General features: G+C 36.8%; 1 protein-coding gene and 1 long non-coding RNA gene across 3 annotated transcripts; both read right to left on the reverse strand.

Moving 5' to 3' along the window:
• Nucleotides 1-535: 535 nt before the first annotated feature.
• On the reverse strand, nt 536-2,272 carry LOC114414129. Its single transcript, XR_003667125.1, has 2 exons — nt 1,975-2,272; nt 536-785 (listed from the first exon to the last, which is right to left on the reverse strand). It is a non-coding gene; the product is annotated as an uncharacterized LOC114414129 (long non-coding RNA).
• A 9,804-nt stretch (nt 2,273-12,076) lies between these two features.
• LOC114416793 (probable beta-1,3-galactosyltransferase 14) lies at nt 12,077-24,498 on the reverse strand. 2 transcript variants are annotated; one of them, XM_028381806.1, is made up of 8 exons: nt 24,004-24,498; nt 15,881-16,033; nt 15,719-15,801; nt 15,495-15,594; nt 14,042-14,155; nt 13,401-13,543; nt 12,545-12,672; nt 12,077-12,449 (listed from the first exon to the last, which is right to left on the reverse strand). In XM_028381806.1, the coding sequence occupies exons 1-7, from the start codon at nt 24,336-24,338 to the stop codon at nt 12,584-12,586; spliced, it is 1,017 nt and encodes a 338-aa protein (XP_028237607.1). In that variant the 5' UTR covers nt 24,339-24,498; the 3' UTR covers nt 12,077-12,449; nt 12,545-12,583. The 2 variants fall into 2 exon arrangements, with proteins under 2 accessions (XP_028237607.1, XP_028237606.1); XM_028381805.1 differs by having other exon boundaries at nt 12,077-12,672.
• Nucleotides 24,499-26,635: the final 2,137 nt, after the last annotated feature.

Raw genomic sequence — 26,635 nt, forward strand, 5'->3', positions numbered from 1 at the left:
TTTAATGTGGAGTACTTGAGATTCTTCCTCCTCGAGGTATGAATGCAAAAGGAAAAAATTTTCTTTGTTTGTTAAACTATTTTCCTGATTAAATAAAGAAATACTTTTCTTTTTAGAAATATTGTATGTTGTATAGTCTGGGTTCACCATTGTTCTCGTGAATATCTACACAAAATATGTAAATGAATATTTGAATTTATATAAGAAAAAAATAAAACTTAATTACTTGTTACATGGAGATTGATTGAGACAATAAATACGTAATGATCAAGGCTAGACAATAATTTTTCCTCTTTTACATAATATTTTTTTCTTTTTTTCCCATACTTTTTCATTGGTTGAATTTCATGTATGTCCTATTAATTTTAGTATGAGATTCACTTAATATGGTATGAGACACTTATATGACATACACTATTTTCATGTGGGTTTGATTAGTATGGGAATTGGATCGATCCACTAAACAAGGTATGAGACACATGTATTTAGTGAGATTTACGTGAACTTCACTTAACAGAAAAAGTTTTTCAGAAAATGAGTCTTAAAAGAGTGCATTTTTAACATTATTCTTTTAGAAAATATTAACAATAATTCATGTTTTGTCTTTACTACTCTTGCAGTTCAACCAAGAGTGCTTTCCAATGTTTCACAATTTGACTCATTGGGAGATCAACTTTGGGATCAATATTAACTGGCTTTGTGTGATTGAAATGGTGTTCCTCCCATGATTTGGACTTGCCCACAATTTGCTCCTGAATGCATTTCTTCACAACATAGAAAGTGCACTATTTTGAATTATAAAGGCAAGAAATGTGAGCTACAATTTGCAAAATATATAATACAAAATTCAAGAGCTTTACAAACCATGTCAATCGAATTTTTTTTCCAATCATCGATATAATTTCCTCAAACCCACAACGCAAGCATGAAATGCTGCAAGAATTGTCCATGGGCCTGCAAGGAGCTCGACAACTTGCAAACTTATGTAAATGGTAATTGGTAGAGTTATAAGTAGATACTAATTGTTCTTGGATGATTAAATTTTCAAAAAAATTTCTGCATGCTCATGGTTTTGGTGGTTTTTGGAACATTGATATTGTATTAGCTGGTCAAATACTTGTAGTATATATTTAATTAAGTATTAGAAAATAAAAATTAAAATATGTCACGACTAAAAAGTGTAAGAGATGGATTTCAAACCCAAGATCTCATGGTTGCAAGAATCAATGAATACCAATAAAATTATTGGGTTATTTAGTATAATAATAACATATATAAATTTATAAATATTATACTGAGTCATACGAGTCAATTATTGACTCATTAAGTCAATCTTTAACCCCGTATTTCAATCGAGTTGATGATCGATCTGAATCTGATAACACTAATTTATAGTATACATCATTAAGTTAGCATATAAATTATATTAATCTCATAACACTGAAAATAAAAGTAACTTAGAATTGTTAGAACGATGACTTATAGCCTGCCACACTTGGTTAAGTCTTGCATGGTGCTAGAGTTTTGCTGAAACATTGGATATAACAATATAGTAATGAATGACTGTCTTTTTTCAGCTTTGGTCTTTTTGTGCATTTTTACAAAAGTATCAGTTCTTTAAACATATTGCACTTGGAAAAGAAAGATGTTATTTGGAAAAGTAAAATTATTTTTTTATAGTACATGTGGAAAAGAAAAACAAAATGTTGGACGAATGTAAGGGTAGGGGGAAACGATTTTGTCAATTTTTCCCTTTTCCCATTTGAGGTGTCTCATTCAGCATGTGGTTTGGTCAGAGAGAAAAGAATAACATTCGCAGTTGTAGTGGATGATGCATTAGTTATTGGAGGTGTATTAGCCAGAAATCGTCAAAGCATAGTAACTTAACACACATAAGCCAACATCACAAGAAGAAAACAAAAGACTGAATCCATAAAAATGAACAACTAACCAAGTTCAGATGGACCAACATACCTCGCAGAAAGGGACGAAAAGCAATACAGGTACATGGTTTGTGGCAAATGAACAACAAAAACTACAAAGCAACCACAACGCAGTTATTATTCCTTCCTCTCTTCCGAAAGTGATGAACCACGTCAGGAAAAAGGATCCAAGTACTTAGTCCTGACGATACTCCCACAAACGGACAATAAAAGAGTCAAGTTTCATGATTTTCAGCAAACACAACTCTAGGTCTTCTTTCGTCTCCAACGAAACCAGATGAGGAAGGAGGTCTCAAATGGGAATAGGGGGAACTTGTGAAAATCGACACTTGTTTATCTTTTCCACGCCAACTGTTCTTAAAATTAATAAAATTTTACAAAAATCATTTTACTTTTCCACGTGCAATCTTTTTTTTAAAAGTTATACAATTGTAAAAATGCACAAAAAACAACTTACAAAAAGTAATAGTGGTTGATTAGTTTATTATTAAATCCAATGGTGCAACAAACTCTCGTACTATGCCAAACTTGACAAAGCGTGGCACGCTAGAAGTTGTCTTGTTAGAACCTTATACAATGGGCGATGTCAGGTCATCAATTCCTATGATTTTTTATGATGACATCGTCCAATGTATCAAATTTAATAAAAAAATATTGTACTTTTTTTTTTCTCTCATCTCTACTGCTAGCAAAGAATTCTTGGGTGTTCCTTAATCTCAAGGGAAGGTTAAAAGTGAGTCAAAATTAATCTATAGAGTACTTGTTGTAACTAGAAGTGACAAGGTAAAAACTTGTTTGTATTTAGTTCGTGACTAGTGAAACCTTCAAAGATTTGAAGGAGAACTGGATATAGTTTAAGAGCTTGAATGAATCAGTATAAACCTTGTGTTTTTACACTACTTTTTGTTATAACTTGTATTATCTTAAGTTGTTTATATCTTGTTTTGGATGCACAATTGAACTCTAAGGCAGGAAATGTAATCATGTGTGCACTATCTGAAGAAGTGTACACAAAGGTCCATAGTTTCAAAAGCACCAAAGATATGTGGGACATTGTTGCTTTAACATATAAGGGTTCCACTGAGGTAAAAAGAAATAAACTTAGTCTCCTTACATGTAAGTATGAGATATCTACTATGGATGAAAATGAGAACATACAAAGTATGTTTAGACAGTTTCAGACCATATTAAATGAACTCAGAGGTCTTGGTAAATCTTGTGATAATTATGATTATGTTGACAAAATTAAGTAGTTTTCATTGGCAGTGGATACCATAGATGACTATTGTGACATCCTGGAAATTTCTACCCGGAATTTTTGGAAACGATGTATTTTGAATGATTATATATATATATATATATATATATATATATATATATATATATATATATATATATATATATATATAAGTAGTATTCAGTGTATATGCAGATATGTTCTTGGTAGAAGTAGGGATAGTGGGAGCAAGATACGCGGGTTAGGCTAATTAAGGAAGAGAAATCCATAACTGGAAGGTTATAGGTAAATTCTTAATTAATTAGTCTAAAAATCATCGTTTTGCATGCGACTTAAAATTTAGCAAAACCAACCTCTGAATCACGCTCGGGGTTTTATTCTGAGCGTTTTGATATATATATTAGTTACTTTCGAAAACTGGCCCCGACGGACGCAGAGAAACGCGAGGAACTGAAACCAGAGAAACGGCCCACAAACCGAGGCAGGATTTTAGCGTTTCAAAGGTCAGATTTTTCTCACTTTCTGTGGCTGTGTATGGGTCACAATCAAAAGAGAAAGTGGACCCTTTTTACTCCACTCAAATGGAGACATGTGGCATAACTTAAATAAAATAATAAGAAAAGAGGAAAAAGCCTTTTTTTAAAACTAAAAAGCAACTCTCTCTCTCCTCACTCAGCCCAATTTCAGACAGCTCTCTCTCCCTCTCCCTCACGTTGCTTTTCTTTCTCCTTCATTCTCCATTGAAGCTCCAAACAAAGCTCCAACCTTTGGCCATCATTTCTGCTCCAAATCACGAAAGGAGGGCATTTTCGGAGTCGTGAAGCGCATCTCTACGTGTGGGACTTCGAAGTTTCAGGTTTGGGTGGACTTCTTTCTCTCTTGATTTTCGTGGGTATGGGGTTTTGGGAGATATGATGGGTAGTTTTGCTAAGTTTCTGCTTCATGATGGTTATTTGGGAAGAAATTTGTTGAAAGCATGTTGAACTTGCCATGTTTGGATGAGTTAAACATACCCATTCTGTTTTAGGGTTTTTATGATGATGCTTGTGATGTTTATGTGCTGAAATTGCTTATGGAAAACTGTTAGAGATGAAGGGTAGAATTAACCTAGGGTTAGAAGGTGAGAATATGGTGTTATGAGTGGAAAAAGAGTGAATTTTTGAGGGCTGGAAGGCCAAATCTGGAATTGGTAGTATTTAGAGGTTAGAGTGAGTTAATCCTAGCTTGAAATGTCTTTTAGGACTTATGAGAAAGTTTGGGCTGTGCTAGAGAGAAAAACAAATGACCAAAGTGAACAAAGAGCCATTTCTAGGGTAAATTTGGGTGTTGAGGAGTCAAATTTTGATTCGATGAAATTTTAGGTGTAAATCCAGTTTGAACAAGTTTAAATTGATGTTATGGACTTGTGTGAGGTGAGAGTTTGCTTCAAATTTACCTCATTCTCAATTTCACTTCTCAAACCTTGAAAATCCATTAAATTGAGGGGTTTTGGATACCTAGATTTTGTGTTGTTGTGGTTTGAAGCTTGTCCTTGGCTTAGATATGATTGGTACATGATTTAGGGCTTGTAGGATTCAATTTGGGCAAAATTGGATGAAGGCAAGAGTGGTTTTCGAAAATCTGCACTTATGCAGAATTTTGCTGTCAAATAGGGGCAGTAGAATTTTGGCTTTGTGCAGAAAAATGCTTGTGTGTGGTTGGCTGTGGAAAGAGTAGTACAGAATGAGTTCTGGATGTTTGTTAGTAGATCCCAACGGTCAAAATGTAGACTTATGTACTAGAGACTTCCAGTAAAATTTTCGAGTCGATCCAACGGTTAACGAATTGGAACGAAGGAAATGTTACTAGAGTCTTTAAGTGAGAAAAAGCTGTGATTTTGGTTTGAGTTTTGGGCAGAGTTTTCTGCCTTTTCCCTGTTTTGCTTGGTTTGTTAGTTTGTGATGATTTGGATGTTGAATTACCTGGATGTTGGGGAAGCTTGGGAGGATTGATGGGGACCCGATGTTGAGAGAAACGAGGATATGGGCTACGTGGGAGTACGTGAGCTCAGTTGGAGGTGGGCAACAGGGGATGGTGGGTTTATGCGCGATTTGTGGATGTGGAAAAACTTGTTGTGCACCATCGCCCGACCGCCACCTAGTACCACATGTGATGGGTACCCTATAATCCTACAAGCTTAAGATGAGGAAGTGTAGAAGGGTGAAATTTCCTGCTTTTATTCGTTGACCACAGAGTGGTACCTGGAGATATGTCGCGGGGGTCAGGAGACCTTAGGGACGTCAGGTGGGGTGTTATTGCCCAAAACCAAGCTTGACCAATCCCGACCCAACCCGGGCATAGTCAGTCAGTGAGAACCTGTGATGTACCTAAACAGGCGAGCTCCTGGCAGTCAACAGATAAAAGGAACAAAGACCACAAAGCAAGGAGGCTTGTGTGGTGGCTGGCCAGCGGTGAACTTGGATTGATATATGGGATATGGGCTCTGGTAATCGATTACCAAGGGTGGGTAATCGATTACAAGGCTTAAAAATGAAGACAGGAGGCTAAGATAGTCTCTGGTAATCGATTACATTGAAAACGAGGTCAGGAAGCTAGGGGAGCTTCTGGTAATCGATTACCAGGGGATGTAATCGATTACCAGGCTTCAAAAGAGAACTGGAAGACTGTGGAGACCTCTGGTAATTGATTACCAGTCTGTGTAATCGATTACACAGAGGGATGGGTCACTGGTAATCGATTACCAGGTATGTGTAATCGATTACACAGTGCCTTTTTCAGGTTTTCATGTCCTGAAACTGTGTAATTCGAATCTGGCCTCTGGTAATCGATTACCAAGGCTGTGTAATCGATTACCAGAGATGAAAAGGCTTAAGATACCCCTTTTACTTGCATGTAGTGGTTATGAAACGAATTGTGTTGCGGCGTAGTTAGATATCGCGTGAAAGAATCTACCCCTTTCTTTTCTTTCTTGTAGATCGTGATGGCGGCGCAGCTAATCCATGATCGAGTGGAGTTGAAGTGCCTAGAGGGAGCTTGGGAGACCCTCGAAGGCAACACGAGGTGCCGATTTCGGGGCACGATTCGATTTACGGCTACTTCTTTGGTGCATCCAGATGAACCCGCACGGATGCTTCAGCGCACGGTGGAGTAGATACTATCCACGCCTACACCATACCGTCTAGTGGAGCCAGTCCAAGTGATCGAGGTAACGTCGTCCGAGGAAGACCCTGAGGAGGATCTTGAGGAGCTACCTCCTGAGCCTACTGTGGATGCTCTTGACTTTCTAGAGGGTGATGAGGATCCTCTTCCTGAGGTGGATTCTCCCAGGAAGTCACGTCGGCATCTGAGGCAGACTCTACGGAGGATAGTGGCCCGGGAGAGATGGCGATCAGTGGAGGCTCTTCATCATAGTGGATAGCTCTTTGGACTAGTTTTATCTACTTTTGAGGGTGGGTGTATCTAGGACTGACTGTTAGGTTTACTCTTTTGTTTTTGTATGGGTAGACCTATTGTATAGGAATTTGATGATTGTATACATGTGGCTGAAGCCACCACTGTGGACGCCTTTGCTCTGGATGGCACTTTGTATTTTGTAAAACTCCCATATTTTGGACAACTTTTAAATGATGAATGCACTCATGTTTAATCTTGTTAATTGGAAAGAAAGCGGTAGCAAACTTTATTTGCAAAAGAGTTTACCGACCGTATTTTATTTTACTATTTTCACGTGACGACCTAAAGTAATGGCTGGTATACTCTCCCTTTTGAAACAGCAAAATAGTTTAGAGATTTCGAATGGAAAGAAAGAAATGACTCCGAATAGAGTTGTGAACTGGCCATTCAGGACTCTATAGTGAGGATTTTCCTTCTGAACCTAATTATCGTGAAAAGAGAAAGAAATGAAAAAGAAAAAGAAGAAAAAAAAATCTACCATGGTTTTTGTTATTTAAATCATTACTATTAAACCAGTCATTAATTTAGGGACGCCACAACTACACTAAGAACCTCAAAGAATTTAGACAACCTATCTCTTGAGGAACTTGTGGGAATTCTCAAAGTTTATGAACTTGAGCTCCAACAAGACAGTGAAGTAAAGAAAGGGAAGTCACTGACACTAGTCATCGAGAAACCCAAGAAAGTTAGACAGACCAAAGCCTTAAAAGTTGATGAGTCCTTTGAAGAACAATAATAAAAAAAAAAAGACTTAGAAGATGACAATGAGCCATCCTTCATTTCAAAGCAAATTCATGCTATGTGGATGAAGAAAGGTGGTTGTTAGTCGAATAATACGATTAACTTTTGTGTAAGAAACTTGTGTAAATTGTATTCCACTCCTTCCATTTACAGTTCTTTTTGTAGTATTGTAAGTACTTTTTGTAATTTTAGGTAATAAGTACTTAGTATCCCACTTTTGTGTATTTAATAACATTTTCATTTCAATTTCAGGTAAAATAAGCAAGTTTGTGGAAGGGCTGATTTTGAGCCGCTTGCTAAGCCAATTCTCTGGCTTAGCGAGCCATCCGCTAAGCGCAATAGTTCATGGCTAAGCGTGTAGAAGATCCTGGAAGCAGATGATTTGTCATGATGCGCTCAGTGAGAATCAATTAGCTAAGTGCACCGCTTGAACCTCCAGGCTGAGCAAGCATGACTGGCGCTAAGCCAGAAGTCACTTACATGCGCTAAGCGAGCCTATCTTCCACTAAGCGCACGTCTCTCAACAGAATTGCCTATTTAAAGCTGAATCTCAAAATGGGGGGGGGGGGGGGGCGGTTGTTGAGCTTTTTGGAGAGTTTTGGCTGTGGAGAGATTGGAGAGAACCGAGCTTGAAGAGGAAGCTATCTTGCAGAGCATTGGACAAGATTTTGAGTGATTGTGAGATTTCTAGAGGTAGAGGAGACATCCCCACTACCTGTAATTCTTCAATCTTTGACTTTCTCTTCTCTTTGTTGTAAAAGAAGCCTCCTTGCTATGGAGAGCTAAATCCTCAGTTGGTTCTTCCTATGGGGTACTTGATGTAAATACTCTTATATCTATCTAATGATGTTTTATGTGTTCACTGTGCTATCAATACTTCATTTTAGTATATTTTTGCCTTGATCACATAGAGGCATGCTCAGTTAGGGTCATTCAACATTGGGAAATGGTTTGATCCTTAGAACTTGATAGGACAGGGCTAGTTTATCGTATTTTCACGAAGGATCGAGGTACGGTAACCTAGTTGTTGGTATGTGTCTTAATGCAGTTTTGGTCAAGTTTAGTTCAACAAGAGGGATTTGAGGATGACGCTTGGCTAGGATTAGGCTAAACATGCACAAGACATCGGGGTTTAGCAGACCAGGAGACATCATAGAACACGGAAACATTGTTAGGTATAGAACATCTTTAATAACATCAGTCATCCAGTAGGAAGACCAGCACGTTCTTTATCTATCTTCACACACCACTACTCACGTGATTTTCTGTTGAATAGTTTAGTTTACATACCTGTCCATACCATGCATCAAACTTTCATCCAAAGGCACTTATTTACTGAACCACAGCTTTACCAAGTAAAATAAGTTCCCCGACAGTTCGATATTCAGTTCTTACCGTTTTATACTACTTGTGCGATCCGGTGCACTTGCCGGCCGTCGAACAGTGGACCCAGATGAAAGAAGTCTAATAACGACAAGAAGGAGAAGGTCCAGTCATTTTCTACAAATGCAAGAAGTCTGGACACTTCAAGTCTGAATGTCCCAGTTTAATGAAGAATAAAGACAAGAAGCAAAAGTTCTCAAAAAGTATAAAAGCAAGAAGAGCTTGATGCCAACTTGGGAAGACCTGGACGATACATCTTCAGAAGAAGAAGATGAAAAGGAAGTCAACTTGTGCCTGATGGTTGATATTGCAACAAAAGGGTCAAAATCATAACAAGATGAGGAGGTAGATTTTGAAAACCCTGAATTGTTAAGACAAGATTATCATGATTTGCTTACAAACTCCCTTATTATTTCAAAATCTTATAAGTCTCTCCGAAATGATTTCAACAAATTATCCAAAGATCATAAGGAACTTCAAAAAGTCTATGAAGCTAAAGTAGACAATTCTTTGGAAGAAACCATTCAAAAATGTAATGCTTATGAAACTGTCAAGTTGGAAGAGACTAAGATTTACCTTGAGAATGAGTAGCTATCCAAAGAAAGAGATGCATAAATCATAGTTTTTCTAATTTAGAAAAGAAAATTTAAGTTTTGCAAAAATATTTTAATGAACTTATTTAGTTACATGAGAATCCCAAAGAAGATAGATATGAACTTTGGAGAAACAATGCATCTCTACACTTAAAATATGAGAAATTGGAAAATAGTAAACATAATCTTTGGGTACAATGTGAGCCCTACAAAAGGTTTGTGAAAGTTTTAAATGACAAACTTTTGAAAAATGATGCTTTAAAGGGTCAACCTCAAGATGTTGTAAAACTTCTTGAGAAAATTGACACTTTAAAGGAGACTCTTGCCATATTTTTTGGAGGATCTGAGTACCTTAACAAATTATTAAGGTATAATAGAATTCCCATGGCCAAATTTGGTCATAGGTACAAGCGTAAAAAATTTGTTCATGATAAGTTTGTAACTATATGTTATTTTTGTGGAAAAGTTGGATATATGTGGTCCAAATGCAAGGACTTGCCATAAAGAGGAGTGTCTAGTGCTCTAGTACTTACAAGAAAGGACCCAAGAAGGTTTGGGTACCTAAGGATAAGAATATTCTTGTTGCATATATGCTTGACAATGAAAAGAAAACCCCAATCATGACACATGACATTAAAAAGGTCTATGTTGCAATCCCTAAATCCTATGCATGGTGGAACAATAACTATAAGAGGGAATAAAAAAGGGATGATAGATGGAGTAGGTATGATAGGTATACCTCCTTATCCCTTCATTAATAATGTTTTAATTGTTGATGGATTGAAACACAACCTAATGAGCATAAGTCAATTATGTGACAGTGAATATGGTGTTTCCTTTAACAAAGGTAAGTGTATTGTCAAGAATTGTGATGACTCTTTATTTTTTATTACAAAGAGGCAAGAAAATCTTTATAAGATTAAACTTAATGAGCTCTATGCAATCAATAGTGGTTGTGGCACTCACTATCGTGCCAGTGCAGAGCGGCCCTTGGCCGCAATGAGTACACTTGTTGTGGAGAAGTCTAAAGGAGGTGGTTGCGACTACAATCGCGATGGTGCTATCACGGTCTATTTTGATGTTTTGCAACTGTGACTTGGATTTCGAATGAAAACCTGAAAATACTAGTGCCTTCATTGTGCCTTAAGCTGCCACCGCCACCTCCCTCACTTCTATTTGAGTGTCATGAGTTTCACTTTAATAGTGAGCGTGAGAAAACAAAATATGAATAGATGGATCGAGTCTTAGGGTTTTAAGCTTTTAGGGTGTTTTTTATCCTTTTCTAACCTATTGGGCCTTGGGCCTCAAGTCCACCCACCATCACCAGATATTTTTGTAAGTGTGACTTTTTAATGTGTTACCTAAATTGCTATGTTGTAAAACAAATATGTCATCTCTTAATATAATAAACTAAATAATTACAATAATAAAATTATAATACTAGTATTAAAAATTAAAAATTTATAGTAATATAAAAATATAATCAACAAACTAATAATAGTAATAAAAACCAAATTAAACATAATATATAATATGAGAAGTTAAATAATAAAAAAATATAAATCATAAAATATCATAATTGTTCTAGTGAGTAACTAAAGAAAATAGATTAAATTGAAGAAAATATAAAATAGATACGAGATAGAAGAGAACAAAACTCTCTCTCTCTCTCTCTCTCTATATATATATATATATAAATTTATAATAGGTAAAAAACAAAGAGATTATAATAGCGGTCATCCCACTATCTGTCATCTCCATATCCCACTTTAGGAATCTACTGCTTGACAAGATTTACAATTATGAGGGAGCTAACAAATCAAAATGTATCATGTCTATTATCTATCAAAAAAATCATTGGTGATTGCATAAAAAAACTTGGACATGTTAACTTGAGTTAATCTCAAAGCTGCAAAAGCATATAACCTTGTAAGATATCTTCCAAAGTATGTCATACAAGAATGATTTGCTTTGTGAAGCATGTCAAAGAGGAAAACAAGTTAAAAACTATTTTCCTAACATTGTTTTTACCTCTAGACCCATTGAGTTGTTACATTTTGATTTGTTTGACTCAACCAGCCTCAACAAGTGATAAAAGGTATGGAAGGGGATAGTGGAAGATTACTCCAAATGGACATGAGTGATGTTCCTAGCCCACAAGAATGAGTCTTTTAAGATCTTCTTTAACTCACATAAAAAGACTCAAAATGAAAAAGAAATATGCATTACTTAAATCAGAAATGATCATGAAAAAGAGTTTGAAAACAAAAGTTTTTAAAGGTTCTGCGAAGAAAATGATAATCTTCACAACTTTTCAATACCAAGAACACCACAACAAAATTATATTGTTGAGAGAAAAAATAGGTCATTACAAGAAATAGCTAGAACCATGTTGAATGATAACTCAACTCTAAAATACTTTTGGACTAAAGTAGTAAATATTGTCTGTTATTTACAAAACAAAATTTATATTAGACCCAATTCTAAAAAAACTCCTAAATTGTGGAAAGGACAAAATCTCTAACATATCATACTTTCATTATTTTGGATGTCAATGTTTCATTCTCAACACTAAAGACAATCTAATAAAATTTGACTCAGAATGTGATAATGAAATATTGTTTGAATATTCTGAAACTTTAAAGGCCTACAGAGCTATCTATCCACTCACATAAGACTGAAGACACAAGAATAAATATATAACCCATATTACGTCTTCAATACAATTTTTCTACCCAAAACAAGAATACAAATTGATTCAAGCTTAATTTGATTCCAATCGTTGAACTGGAGAGGCAATGATAAAATATAAAGATGGACCGATAAACCTTGAAGTAAAATATGACACATGCAGAAGTACACAATCATTCAAACTCCCATTTTTGAAGTACAAGAATCAGAATATGTATAACCCCAAGAAAGACTGACATTAAAATCAGGAAATTAGTAAATTAACAATGATCTCTTGATCTATTCTCTCATGTAGTATATAAAAGCCTTCCCTAAAGAACGTTCCTCATATCGGCCAATGCAAACCTCTCCAAGTATAGGGGAATGAAAACTAAGGAAATAAAACACAGTCACCCTCTCTTCTAATAACTGGAAGAAAGGAGAATTAGAAAGATCAAAAGAATGGAAGTGGTAGCATATCGTGGCAGTAATCAATAACAAGAGCAGCAATTCCTTCACACTACCTTCTGAGCTTACTTTGCTTTATATTATACCCACAAATTCTATTCATCATCTGATTCCAGAGTTGGGCTCTTAGAGCAGGCTTCCTTTTGATGGAGTTCCAACATTTTCTTTTCTGGATTACATAGGCCTGTAGGTAAACAACAACCAGATCATTAAGATAAAATCCTTTTCTTTGGTGTACATAAGGACACCCCACCACGCACAAGAAATTAAATGCTGACTAGAAACAAAGAGCCTTTGTAAAGATTCACTGATATAAAAGCCCACACATAAAAGAACCTCAGCAAAACAGATTCCATTTTATGGATCATGTTCAAGCCTCAAATATGGGTAAGATGGTTTTCAAATCTTTTGTACTAACACAGCTGATACCTAATACACATTTCACCATTTATTTTGATGCCATAAACTTCATAAGCACATTCATTCTACTCTCAAATAAAATGTTTTTTGACAAAAATATATCCTTAGGAGATGATTTTGGAGGGAAGGGGGAAGGAACCAAAATTTTTCACTTTAACTAAAGGAAATAAAATTACAGATTATGATGTAGCCTTCCAATCACCCCTTAATTCATGTTTTTAAACATACTCTTAATTTAGAAATTAAAGAATATCCTTCCCTTTTCCCCAACCTAACTCCTCCCATCCATAGTTGAACAGAATTACACGACATTGAATAGCTTGAAACAAATTTCACCATGAGGTAGACAATAATACATGCATAGAAATAATTAATTTTTGGGATCCCAGTTCATGAATTTCATGTATTTTTAAGGTTTTTCCAAGAAATATCTATCATAAAAACCCCCAAATACAGATGCGGTAACATCATGCTGCAAAGAGAAACACCAACCTGAACACTTTGGAATATCCCACACTGCAATAGATGTGGCTGTACAATCTGTAGCACAAAGTTCATGATTATTCTCATGGTTGACATTCATTGCAAGCATCCAAGCTCCAATAGTAACATCCTCATTGCTGAACATCCGGAAACTGAAATAATGCAAAAAACATTATATGAAGTGGGAAAAAGGGTAAGTATTGAACAAGGTCCATATCATTGTGTTTATCATTGTAGTATTTGGCCCTTTACATTAAGAGGAAATTTAAGACCTCATAACCTCCGAAGATTGTCTGGATAACAATAAGAGCATAGCTCCCAATCCATTTGCACCAGTGAGACAACTGAACATGACTAGGCAAAATTTAGGGCAATATCTCAACTCCTATTTTATTTTATATTTTAGTTAAGATAAGAAACAGAAATCATCCAACCCAAGCAACAAATATACAAAATTCAAGAAATGAGATAGAGAAAAAGCAAGTATGAAATACATAAAGAAAACACAACCATTACACATGGATCAAACCAAAAGAAGAAAAGTCCTATATCTAAACATTGACAAGTGTATCAAAGTATTATAGTTCCCAATAGATTACATGAGAGATTTGTGATCCTACTGTCCAAGCTTTGGAGGAAAGAAAACTTGCCTGTCATTCCTAAGAGCAACCAAGCTTTGGACAACATCGGCAGAAAGAACATATATAGGACCATAAGCATGAAGAAAATACTCCTTTCCAAGCAAATGTGACAATGGCTCATACCTACAAGATTTTATCAGGATGAGTATGCCGTAAGCAAAAGCAGGTCAAATGCTGGTTATAAGTCGAGGCCTTAGAATGTAACAATAGTGGTGAAGCTAGATAGGACACTACATTAGCATTTCTGACCGAAAAAGATAAGGGTAATGAATAGTGATAATTAAGACCTAAAAAAATTGGCAATAAGTGTCACGTTAAAAAGTTTCAAATTGTTTCTGTTTTGTCCCTTATGATAATAACTTGGGGGATCAAGTTTACATCCAAAAACCAAGTCTTATCCTATTAAGTGGGATTAAGTACAAAAAAGATCAATCCACAACATCAGACTCTCTCATAAACCACAAAAGAGTAACACATTGTGCAAATTTTTTATTTTAAATGATTAGATATACCAAGCATATGATATATAGTTTCAAGAAAGATAATTTTTATTTTTTGGTGGATATTACTATTTAAGAAGTTTTACCTATTGTGATCAAATGAAAATTGAAGATGAAAATAGAGCAACAAAATAATCAAATAGGGTGGGTGCTTCCAGTAGTGCTTCTTCAGAGCATGTTTGGTTTTCAGGTGAAAAAGTACTTTTGAGGCAAAAGTAACTTTGCCAAAGGATCAGGACCCTTGATTTTGCTTTCATTTTGCTTTTATCCGTTGGATTTACATTTGAATGTGTGCACAACATTTCTAACTTCAATCTAAACATGCACTCAATTCCTTTTGTTTATCAATTTAAATTAAATATATCTACCTTTCAAGTTTCAAATTTATTTCACAAAGGAATGGTGAAAACAACTAAAAATAACAAATTGCTGAATTATATGATTTGCATCTAGGATATGGAATTGCATTGGTTTATCCATGTATCAAACAGTTCAGAGTAATTTGCGATTCATTACATGATACAAATTGCTAGCCAGCCAAATTATATGATTCAAATAGCAAACTGTAAGATTCTAATAAGTATGTTTAAAACTAAAATCTGGTTGCAAACTTGCATTTTCTCTCTTGCAATAGTAAAAGTTCATTTGTAAATCCAACAACTAAACAGTATTAATAATTTATATTTCTTTCTCGAGCAAATAGCATCATCAAGTAAAGACATAAAGTTGTATATATTAATCTTATTCCATCACTGGAGCAATTTATTAATGGGATCAAGTAAAGACATAAAGTTCTATATATTAATCTTATTCCATCACTAGAGCAATTTATCAATGGCATATTTTTTATTTCTCCTGGGTAAAATTGTGGCATGCTGAAAGTGTGGAATTGGGAAAATTAATCTATACAGGATCAAAGTAAAAACTCATAGATAAACTAAACTCATCAAAACAAAACTAACCATTTGAGTTTTGGATCAGTGAAAACAGGTCCCTTTTTCATACATCCTATATATGTCTGAGGATGAGATCGCTCTTTGGCCAGTAGTAATGATAGACGATCTGACAATATTACAATAAATTAAAAATATGCGCATAAAATCTTAATTAGGATTGTGAAATGTAATCTCATAAAGGAAGCTTCTTAATGTATTTCATCACAATAAGCATTAAAAGATCTAGTCACCTGGCCTTAAATATATGTCGTCATCAGCTTTGACATAAAATTCAGCATCAAAAAGTGCATAAGCAGCTTTGAAGAAAGCTAACCTGTTATGGATGAATGAATATTCAATTTAGCAACACACTACAGATAAAGTGCAGAAATTTAGTCATTCTCAGCACACACGTTTTGTATGGGAGCTTACTGTACTCCTCTTGGATATCCAACAAAATGAAATCATCATATTCTGCTACTTCCTTCTGAAGCGCTGACATCTTTGCTCTGTCACTTGTTCTACCAATGATAAACCTAAAAGCCAACCCAGTAGCTTCTTCCAAGCTGCAAGCAACAATCAATAATTAAAAATGATAGTACCAACTTGCACCATTCTCAAACCCAGGTTCCTCAAAATATCCAACCAACCAACAAAATACAACCACCCACTTTGCATAACTTCAAACACTGCAACCTACAGACATTGAATGGAATCTAAACCAACCCAGATAAACACAGACCAGAATATAGAATGACTCATGAATCAAACTTTCATGTAAGCTATATCCAATTCATACCACAGAAATGGAGCATTCAGAAACAGTTCTATAAATAAGCTTTGCAAATCAGTAATGCTACTAACACAATAAAATACACATAATCTTCACCACCATCTGTTTCCCCTTTCTTTTTCTCGCTTTCCCTTGTACATTAATATCAATGTTGCAAAATCCAAATATAAATTATGAGTTTCACTCCTAAATTGATTATGATTAAAGTACATTTCAAAAACTTAGCAGTGCAGATAATTAAAAAAAGGTTAAATATATTTTTAATCCCTAAAAATATGACCTTTTAGGTTTACTACCAGTGAAAAATTTATTCGTTTCAAATCCCTAAAAATTACAAAAATAACATGCCTCTAGTATTTTTGAGGGACCAAAACCACATCATTTTATTAAATGTAAGAATAAAAATGAATGTTAAAAGTATTATATTGTAGATAGCTGTATGTAGACAGCTGTGTAGGAAAAAAGTGTGTGGGAAGTTTGATCACTCTCTCACTCTTTCGCTGTACTATATATATGTGTTAATATAAAGGCTTTGAGTGGCTGAGAAAAAAAACTCAGCACCTTTCTAAAATCCTTCAGCAATGTAGTCCTGAATTTTCAACATGGTATTAGAGCGGGTACGATCCCGTTCTGACTGTCTCCATTCACCGCCGCCATCCGCAGGCCGCCGCCGTCAAATTTTCCGGCAAAACCAGGGTTGGGTGCACCTCGAGGAGTGCGACCCACCCCTGCAAGTTGCGTGACCAGCAGCACAGCCACACACCGCCACAGCAGCGCCTCGTTTCCGGTGCGTGAAGTCCACGCGCCGCCCTCCGGCCACCGGAAACTTGCTGGACCAGTTTCAAACGTCTCCTCCTTTTCTTCTAGGCATGTTTCAGCCTTTGCTGTCCAGCTCTTGCGTTCCCTTCTCGTTCTCCGTTAGGGCTTCGTCTTTTTGATAAAAAATGGCCTTTGCCAGTCCTGCGTTCTCCTTCTCTGCTGTCAGCCACTCTCTGCTGGGCAGCTCTCTCTCGTGTTACAAACAGCAACATTGTTACCAAGCCAGAGGGTACCCATTGCTTTGGCTTGAAGTCCTTCCTCAAAAGCAGTTGCTAAGTTTGGTATGTTTTTGTATGTTGTCAAGGCTCCCCTTCCAGCTGCTTTCCAAGTTCCATTGTGTTCTGGTTCTGAAAAATGTCAACTTTAGGCCCTGTTCTTTCTGTTTCTTGGACATCCTCCATTGGACTTTTGAAGAAAGATTGGTAGGGATGCTACTGTTTTAAAGTTTTCTTTTTAGTTTGGCCAAAAGTGCTCACAAGGTTTTTGTGTATATTCCTCTTTGAAGGAAAATTTGAGTTTGTTCAGTTTGGGTTTGGAGTTTCTACCATGCTTGCAAGGTGTTTGAGGTTATTCCCTCCTCATTTGTCTCTCTTAACCCTTTGTTGTGCAGCTCCATTGTCTCCTGTCCTTCTATTAATCTATTGTGTGGTCTGCTGTTTAATATCGCTGTCCCCAGGGTTCGATCTGGTCAAGAACCCTACTATAGGTCATTTGTTGATCCAATTGTCCAGCAACTTCTCCCTTGTCTCTGTCCTTGAAGCAATTGCTGTCCCTGGGGTTCAATCTGGTCAAGAACCTCTACTATTAAAAAAAAGTCATTAAGTTTCTATCCATGGTGGTTAAGCATTGATGTCAAGCTTCTACCATGGATGGTTAAACATTGCTGTGTTGCTTCTGCCTTTATGGTGGTTAAGCATTCAAAAACTGTGTTTTGCTTCTGTCTTGAGTGGTTAAGCACCATGTTTAGCTTCTGCTCTTGATGGTTAAGTTTTGGTTTGCTTCTACCTTTTAGGTGGTTAAGTGTGTTTGCTTCTGTTAAGTGGTTAAGGATTGTGTTGTGGCTTCTGCTTAATGGTTCAGCATATTCCAATTGCCTTTGAATGTTTTTCAGTCATTTTCAATCTGCTGCCAATGTTATTTCTGGCATGTTTCATTGTCTATTTTTCTACTTATATTGTTCATCCTAAGCTGGAAGTGTTGACTCCACCTTCCATCTCGTGAGGGGGAGTGTGTTGTCTCCTAATCAGTACTAATCAGTTTGAAGTCTAGCCCTGCAGCAAGTGCAGCTTTTGTTTCTGGGAATTCGTTGTTTCCTTCTTCAAGTCCTGCCACATCTTTTGAACTTGGCACCTCTGCTCCCTCTTCGCCGGTCTAATCTGTTAGCTCCAATGTGGTCCAAGTTCTACTTTAGTTGGCAGCCCACCAAGTCTGCATTTGGTTCCACATTTAGTACATCATCGTCATCCACTGCGTCTGTTGCTTCTGCCAGTTCTCCTTCAATGTTTTAATTAACCTCCAGTGCATCAACTCCGCATTTCATTCACTCTGGCAGCAGCAGCCTCTACCTCCACACAGGTCTGCAACCTGCTCCAATTCAATCAAGTTTTGTATTTGGAAGCATCAACTCCATCAGGAGGGAGCCCTTTCCAGTTTGGCAGTCAACTGAGTTTCAGTCATGGGTTTCAATCAAGCAATCAAGCTTCACCGCAGCATCTAACTTATAAGAAGAATCTTTCTTATGCTTCAGCTCATGTTCCAAGCTTGGAGCATTTAATTTATATGCTCCAGCTTGAGGGGGAGTGTTAAAGTATTATATTGCAACAGTGTTGTTACATGGCGGCCATGGCGGCGCCATGGCGGTTTTCCATGGCAGATTTGCGAAAAAACGCCACTGAATAGCGGTGGCGTGGCGGGTTTGGGATGGCGGCGCCATGGCGGTCGTGGCGGGATGGCGGAAATCTGTTTGGCTTTTGTCCGCGGTAGGAGTTGGGCCGACCCGACCCAACCCTACCCGGTTATTCATTAAACTAAAAACCCTCCACAGCTTGCGTTCAGAACAGCTAGCCGTCCCTCCAACAGCTTGCATTCAGAACCTCCCCTGCCTGCGTCCCTACCGAACCCCGCCGCACCCAGCCGCCGCCGCGACACCACCCCCTCCCCGCCGCACCCAGCCGCCGCCGCGACGAGGCCCGCAACGCACGAGCTCCGACGACGAGCCCCGACAACGCACGACACCACCCCTTGTTTCTGTCTCGCGAAGGAAGAAGACGAAGAAGAGGAAGAAGACGCGCGGGTCAGCTGATCTGTTTTTTTTTTTTTTTTGGCTTTTTGCTGTTTGACACCCCCCATTTTTCTGTCTACAGCTTTTTTTTTCCTTTTGCTATTTGACACCCCTTTTTACTGTTAACAGTCCCTTTTTTTTTTCCTATTTGACACCATAATTTTTTTTTTTTCTGTTCAGTCCTCTTTTAAATGGCTGAACCATCATCCGATGCTGCTACTGCAAGTGCAACGAGGAAAAATAAGGCAGACCCAGGCTGGAAATATTGCCATTCACTAGTGGAAGGAGATACAAACACCATTGTTTGTAATTTCTGTGGAAAAATCACTAAGGGAGGAATAACCCGAGCCAAACAACACCTGATTGGGAAGTCGGGCAACGTTGCAGCTTGCAAGAAAACTCCCCCAAATGTAATCGAAGAGTTGAAGGAATATATGGCTACAAAAAAAAGTGGGACCACTTACAGTACTTCTGGCAGTGGTAAGATGGCAAATATAAGAGATTTTGAATTTGGTGAACCGATTGGATGTGATGGAAGTGAAGAAGATGAGTTTGCGGACTCTTGTAATGCTATTGCAAGTGCAAAGACAAAGTGTGGGACTAAAAAAGGACCAATGGACAAATTCTGTAAGAATCCAGAAAATGCAATCAATCAGAGAAAAGTGGAGATGTTGAGGCAAATGAACATAAGAGAGTCAATGGATAAGAATGAAGTATTGAAGGTGCATCAACATATTGCTCGCTTTTGGTACCAAGCAGGTTTGTCATTCAACCTCATTAAATTGAAAAGCTTTGAGAACATGGTTGCAGCCATTGGTCAATATGGGCCACATTTGCCCATTCCTAGCTATCATGACATCAGAGTTCCACTCTTGAAAAAGGAAGTTGAATATACTGAAAATTTGATGAAAGGCCATAGGGAGCAATGGGTCAAGTATGGTTGTACTATTATGTCCGATGCATGGACTGATCGGAAACAAAGATGCATCATTAATTTTTTGATTAACTCTCAAGCTGGTACCATATTTTTGAAGTCTGTTGATGGCTCTGATTTTGTAAAGACAGGTGAAAAGCTTTTTGAGTTGCTTGATGCCATTGTGGAGGAAGTTGGAGAAGAGAATGTTGTTCAAGTTGTAACCGATAATGGGAGCAACTATGTTTTAGCGGGTAAGTTGTTGGAGGAGAAAAGGAAACATATTTATTGGACTCCTTGTGCAGCTCATTGTATTGATTTGATGCTTGAAGATATTGGGAAGCTTCCCTTGATAAGGAAGACAATTAGAAGGGCAATTAATCTAGTTGGGTTTATCTAGGCCCATTCTAGTACCTTAAGTTTGTTGAGAAATTTTACAAACAAGAGGAAATTGGTGAGACATGCTATTACTAGATTTGCCACTTCTTATCTAACCTTGGAAAGGCTTCACAAAGAGAAAGCCAATATTAGAAAAATGTTTACTTCTGATGAATGGACCTTGAACAAGCTGTCTAAGGAGCCTAAGGGAAAAGAAGCTGCAAAGGTAGTGCTCATGCCTTCTTTTTGGAATAGTGTGGTTTACACTCTTAAAGTCATGGCTCCACTTGTGAAAGTGCTTCGTCTTGTGGATGGTGAAAGGAAACCAGCCATGGGCTATATTTATGAAGCAATGGACAAGGCAAAAGAAACAATTATCAAGTCTTTCAACAACAATGAAAGCAAGTACAAAGATGTGTTTGAAATCATTGATAAAAGATGGAATTGTCAACTTCATAGGCCATTGCATGCAGCTGCCCACTTCTTAAATCCAGAGTTCTTTTATGACAACACTGACTTAGAGTTTGATTTTGAGGTCACCAATGGTTTGTTTGAGTGCATTAAGAAGTTGATTCCACAATTTGATGTGCAACAGAAAATTCTAACCGAGTTGCATCTTTACAAGATTGGTGCTGACCACTTTGGTTCCAACTTTGCAATGGCTCAAAGGAAAACCCATTCTCCTAGTAAGAAACTTTTATCATACTATTTTTTTTATGTATTAGTGATTTAGTGTTATAATTCAGAATTCTAAGTTATGCTCTTGGTTGGTAATTGGTATTGCAGCATATTGGTGGCGAATGTTTGGGTCACAAACTCCAAATTTGCAGAAGCTGGCTATTAAGATTTTGAGTTTGACTTGCAGTGCTTCAGGATGTGAAAGAAATTTGAGTGTGTTTGAGCAAGTAATTGTGACAAAACTCTAACTATACTTTTTAATTTTATTTAATTTTGATGATCAAGTTATATTTGGAGTATATTTGAGATTGAAATCAACATTTATTTGTTATGTTGTAGATTCATTCCAAAAAAAGAAATAGGCTTGAGCACAAGAGGTTGCATGATTTGGTGTTTGTCAAATACAACCAACAATTGAAACAAAGATATAATGCAAGAGATGAAATTGATCCAATTTCTCTTAATGATATTGATGTATGCAATGAATGGCTCGTGGGAGAGATGGATCAAGATGATGATAATGATGCTGGAAATGATTTGGTATTTGAAGATGATGATGCTCTAAATTGGGCAACTGTGTATCAGACTTCGGAGGTTGGAGAGTGTAGGATGTATACTAGGCGGAAAAAGCAAAATACAAGTGTTGCTGCTGCCCAAACTTCTAAAAAACAGGCAATGGTTGTTGGATCTTCATCAAGGAAGCAAAAAGCAGTCCAAGAAAATGATGAGGATCTAGATGTTGAGGAGAATATTGATGTTGAATCTGAAGAAGAAGAAACCATGGTCAATTTTGAGGCGTCTGATGGGGAAGAGGGAGAGGGAGATGCTCCATTACCATATGATAACAACGAAGATGATTATGTTGGGATTGGAGAAGATGATTAGAGCCTCAACCTTCACTTTGCACTTTGCATTATGTTTTTATCATTTTCTTATTTTGAACTCTTTAATGAGTTTATTTGGTGTTAGTACTTGATTATTGTATGAACTCATGAAACTTTTTTAGTTTATTTGAATGCAATCCTTTGTTTTTTTCAATTTCAATGAGTTTATATATATGTTTTTTTTTTTTGTCCGCCATGACATCCGCCATTTTCCGCTACGCCATCCGCCATATTTTTATGGCAGATTTTTGACTTTCCGCCATGAACCGCCATCCGCCATTAACAACATTGTATTGTAGACAGCTGTATGTAGACAGCTGTGTAGGAAAAAGTGTTGAGTGTATGTGTGAGGTTGAGTGTATGTTAAGCTTTAGGTCGAGTGTGTGGGAAGTTTGATCACTCTCTCACTCTTTCTCTGTACTATATATATGTGTTAATATAAAGGCTTTGAGTGGCTGAGAAAAAAAAACTCAGCACCTTTCTAAAATCCTTCAGCAATGTAGTCCTGAATTTTCAACAATCAATATCATTTTTATATGAACTAAAAAAAATCTAAAGCCATTAAAACACACACAAACAAACAAAATTACAATATCATATTATTTTTAAGAAATTACTTTTCTTTCTGACATGTTTTTGAGGAAAAAAAAAACTATGGGTAAATCCTTCCATTGGTGTAACATCGAATTGAAATAAAATTTGCTAATATCATCCATGATCCATCTCTTACTTAACAGAATGACACAAGTCAAAAATCATTCTTTTCACTATTCAAACCATGGGTAAATCCTATGTGCACAGGGGAGGTAAAAGAAACTCACATAAACTCTAAATATGTCAAGTGTTGTTTCCACAGCATCAGTTACTTACACATCAAATTGCTAACTGAGTAAAAGATAGTTGATGTTGGCGAATTTCTTTACTATTTAGATCTGAAACTAACAGAGTAACTCAATTTTAACATATGATAAGATTCTAAGATGTGTCAAGTGTTGTATCCACATCATCATTTTTTTCTTTTGCAGAGAGCAATGTATCCCCATGACCGAAAGTCATGAGACTATCCTTCAAGGCTAGAAATAACGAAAGTAGGTTTTCTCTCTTCCAACAAAGTTTTCTCCATACACACAGCCGGGAAATCGAACTCCCATCAGCATGCTTAAGGAACCCAGCTATCTACCAGTTGTGCTAGACCTTATTGGTTCTACATCATGAGTTACTTACACATCAAGTGATTAGCAGATTTTGTTACTACTTAGATGTGAGACTAACGAAGAGACCCAATTTTAAAATATGATAAAATTCGGACACCAAAATCACTCAATTAAACATACATGGCCGAAATTGCATAAATGCACAAGTAAGAAGACTAAAACTGCAACAACGGCAAAATGGATCACATTCCATGTAACACCGTTCGGCACAGTTAAAAATCAAAGCTTCAGGACTAAAACAGCATTTTAACTAAAACAAAATAGATAAAAAAAAAAAACGGGGTAAATAATCAAATTTGCCCCTAAAAGTGTCATGGGATGACAAATTATTTCCGGAAAGATGGAAAATACAAATTTAGTCCCAAAATGTGGAAAAAAAAATTGACAAATTAATATTCAAGAACCAATTCCACAATAAGTTATATTCTTCAAGGATCAATTCGAATTTGTCATTAAATTCTCTAGAGAACTAATCACATCTTCAGGACGGAGTTAGCATCACCCCCCCCCCCCCCCCTCCCCCTCGAAAAAGAAAAAAACCTCAATTGGGGAACATAGAAGAAAGTAAGTGAATACCGTTGAAGTCCTTGGCGATCAGAGGGGAACCACGTCTTCCTCAAGGACACTCTCCGCCCAGCGGATCCGAATCCGGTTTGAATGCCCACAAACCCCATCACCTTATGCCTGCCCCCATCGCCGGCAACGGTGCCAGCGCCAGCGGAGTGTTCCCAAACGACGCGTACCGACCGGGGGTGCGCGTTGACGCAGCGGCTGCCGCGAATCTGGGCGAGGAAGGCGACGATTCCAAAGAGGAAGAGGAGGAGGAGGGCGGAGAGGAAAAGGTAGAGGGTGGATCTGCGCGTGGGCTGGCGCGCGTAGGAGATGGCGTAGGACTTGGGGGAAGAAGGCATGGCTCAGGGAAGGGGACACACCACGAGGTTGGGTGTGGTGGTGGTGAAGGTGGAGGGTACGTTCATGGCACACAAAAATGAATGAAGCTTCTAGTAGGTGTTGTTAGGGACTACTAGGGAGAGTGAGCAAACGTAACAGTGAATGCAAACACCGGCTATGGTTTTCAGGTTTTTCTTTTTAAAAATATAATTTATTATTAATTTTAGGCTAAATATTCGAATTTTTTATTTATTTTCTAATAAAAGAAATTATTTGGATTAAATCTATATCTATATCTATATAAATCTATATAAAAGAATAGTTTGTCAAAAAATCTAAAATGGACATCTTATATTATTGGCAAGTAGTTTGAACATTGACAATTTGAACTTTTTATCATCACATTTCATTATCCAATTGGATGACACCTGATTTCTTCTTTTTTCTTTACTCACTATGGTCTCTCTCTCTCCTTTCATTTTTTTCTCTATTTTTTTCTTTTTCTTTTATCTTTCTCTTTCTTCCTAAACCTTAAACTCCCCCGCCATGTCACTCGTATTGTGGTCCTCCGCCTCGTGCCTCCTCTACTCCCTCTGTGTTGTGTGTTCTTTTCCTTTAAAAAAATCTTCTTTCTGCTCTAAACAATCTTTTCTTCCTCTTTTTCTTTTTTCTCGTATCTTTCTCTTTCTTCACGAGAGTACCCTCTGCTTTATGTTCTATGATTGGGTTGTTGTGGCGCGAGGCATTGTCGTAGGTAGAAGTGGAACGACGAAGATTATTGGAATTTCAGTCACATTGTCGGACCGACGGTGAGCGGTTGGTTTCACAGTATGGATGCATATTCAATGAGACAAGGCACTCTTGGCTTTTTAACTACCACACTCAAAAACCAAAATGATTATAATTTCTCACATTCTTGCTTTTCTCATTCCGCAACTTCTGAAGGACTCTACGCTTGGTAAGACTTCTTTAGCTTAACTCCTTTTTTGATTATTCTACTTTTTTTTGTAACTTTTAGTTTTTTTTTCTAACTTCCGAAGGACATGACGTTCGGTAGAGCTTCTTTAGCTTAAGTAATTTTTTTTTGGTATTGTTTTGTTGATGCTTTTCTAGGAATGTATCGTTGGGTTTTCGTAAATGTATGGTTGGATTTTTGGTATCTTTGTCTTTGAAAGAGTTTATGGTGGTGTTTTTCTAGGAGAAAGTATGGTTTTTTTGTGGTTTTGAATGGTTTATTTTTTTTTTCTCTGAGAGAAAGCTTAGTCAATGTGTTGTTTTCTTGAGGTTTGTCATCTTTGCAGCTAAACAACCAAAAAGATTTGTCATTTGTCTCTTTCTTTCTTTCTTGTTTTTAATTTAAACATTGCCCAAGTTAAGAAGATGTATAAACTATGAAGAGTTATTTTTATGTGAAAAGGGATACATGATATATTAAAGATTATTTTTTTTATTGAGAAGCAAAGTATGAATTGAATATTCAACTAGGTTAGGAGAAGGTGAAACGAAAGGGTACTACTATCGCCTTCCTCAACCTGCCACACTTCCCACTATAGCTACTACTAGGTTCTATAAGTTTGTGATTTTCTTTATTCATTTCACTTTTTAGTTGGGCATTTTCAAGCTTTAATAAGTGTAAAATATGTTTTTTTGTTATAATCGAGACCAAACGAATATCATTTATGCCACAGTCATAGCATTTTAATTACAAGTTGACATTGTGTACTAAATTATTTGTAGAAATATAAAGTTTATGAGATGTGGCTAACTTCCACTTCGACTTTCATATTTTTTTTCCTACGAGTGTTCAGGTGACTCATCTTTTGGGGGTTCTTGGCTTTGGTTGGTTTTGCTTCATCTTCCGGGCAAGTAAGTTGATTTTGTCTGGCACAACGCATTGGTTTTTCTTTTTCTTTTTTTAAACAGATTTCAATGCCTTCTTTATTGGTTTTCATTTTTTTTATTACCCTCTTTTACTAGGGCCACAAGTCGTTCCCTTGGTATATTGTTTGTTCTATATCGTATTTGTTCCTCTCCGTTGGATATATTATAGGTTCAAGAAACGACATTACTATCTCCTGGTAAATGATGATATCTCAAATTTTGTATTTCAAGTTTTTTGTGCAACCATGAAACTAGAGAAATGCTAGCAAGTAGCAATGAATTCTTTAACATACTCTTTTAAATACACTCATTATTGGTTGGAATTTATTAGAAATCATAAATTTTGTATGGCTCTCGCTACTCTCACTCATGATTTGTGTTTTCTAATCAATTTTAACTTTGTTAAAGAGTATATTAGAAAGTGAATTGCCAACAC

The sequence above is a fragment of the Glycine soja genome, chromosome 6 (genome assembly GCF_004193775.1).
Source record: "Glycine soja cultivar W05 chromosome 6, ASM419377v2, whole genome shotgun sequence".
In the NCBI taxonomy this organism is placed as follows: Eukaryota; Viridiplantae; Streptophyta; class Magnoliopsida; order Fabales; family Fabaceae; genus Glycine; species Glycine soja.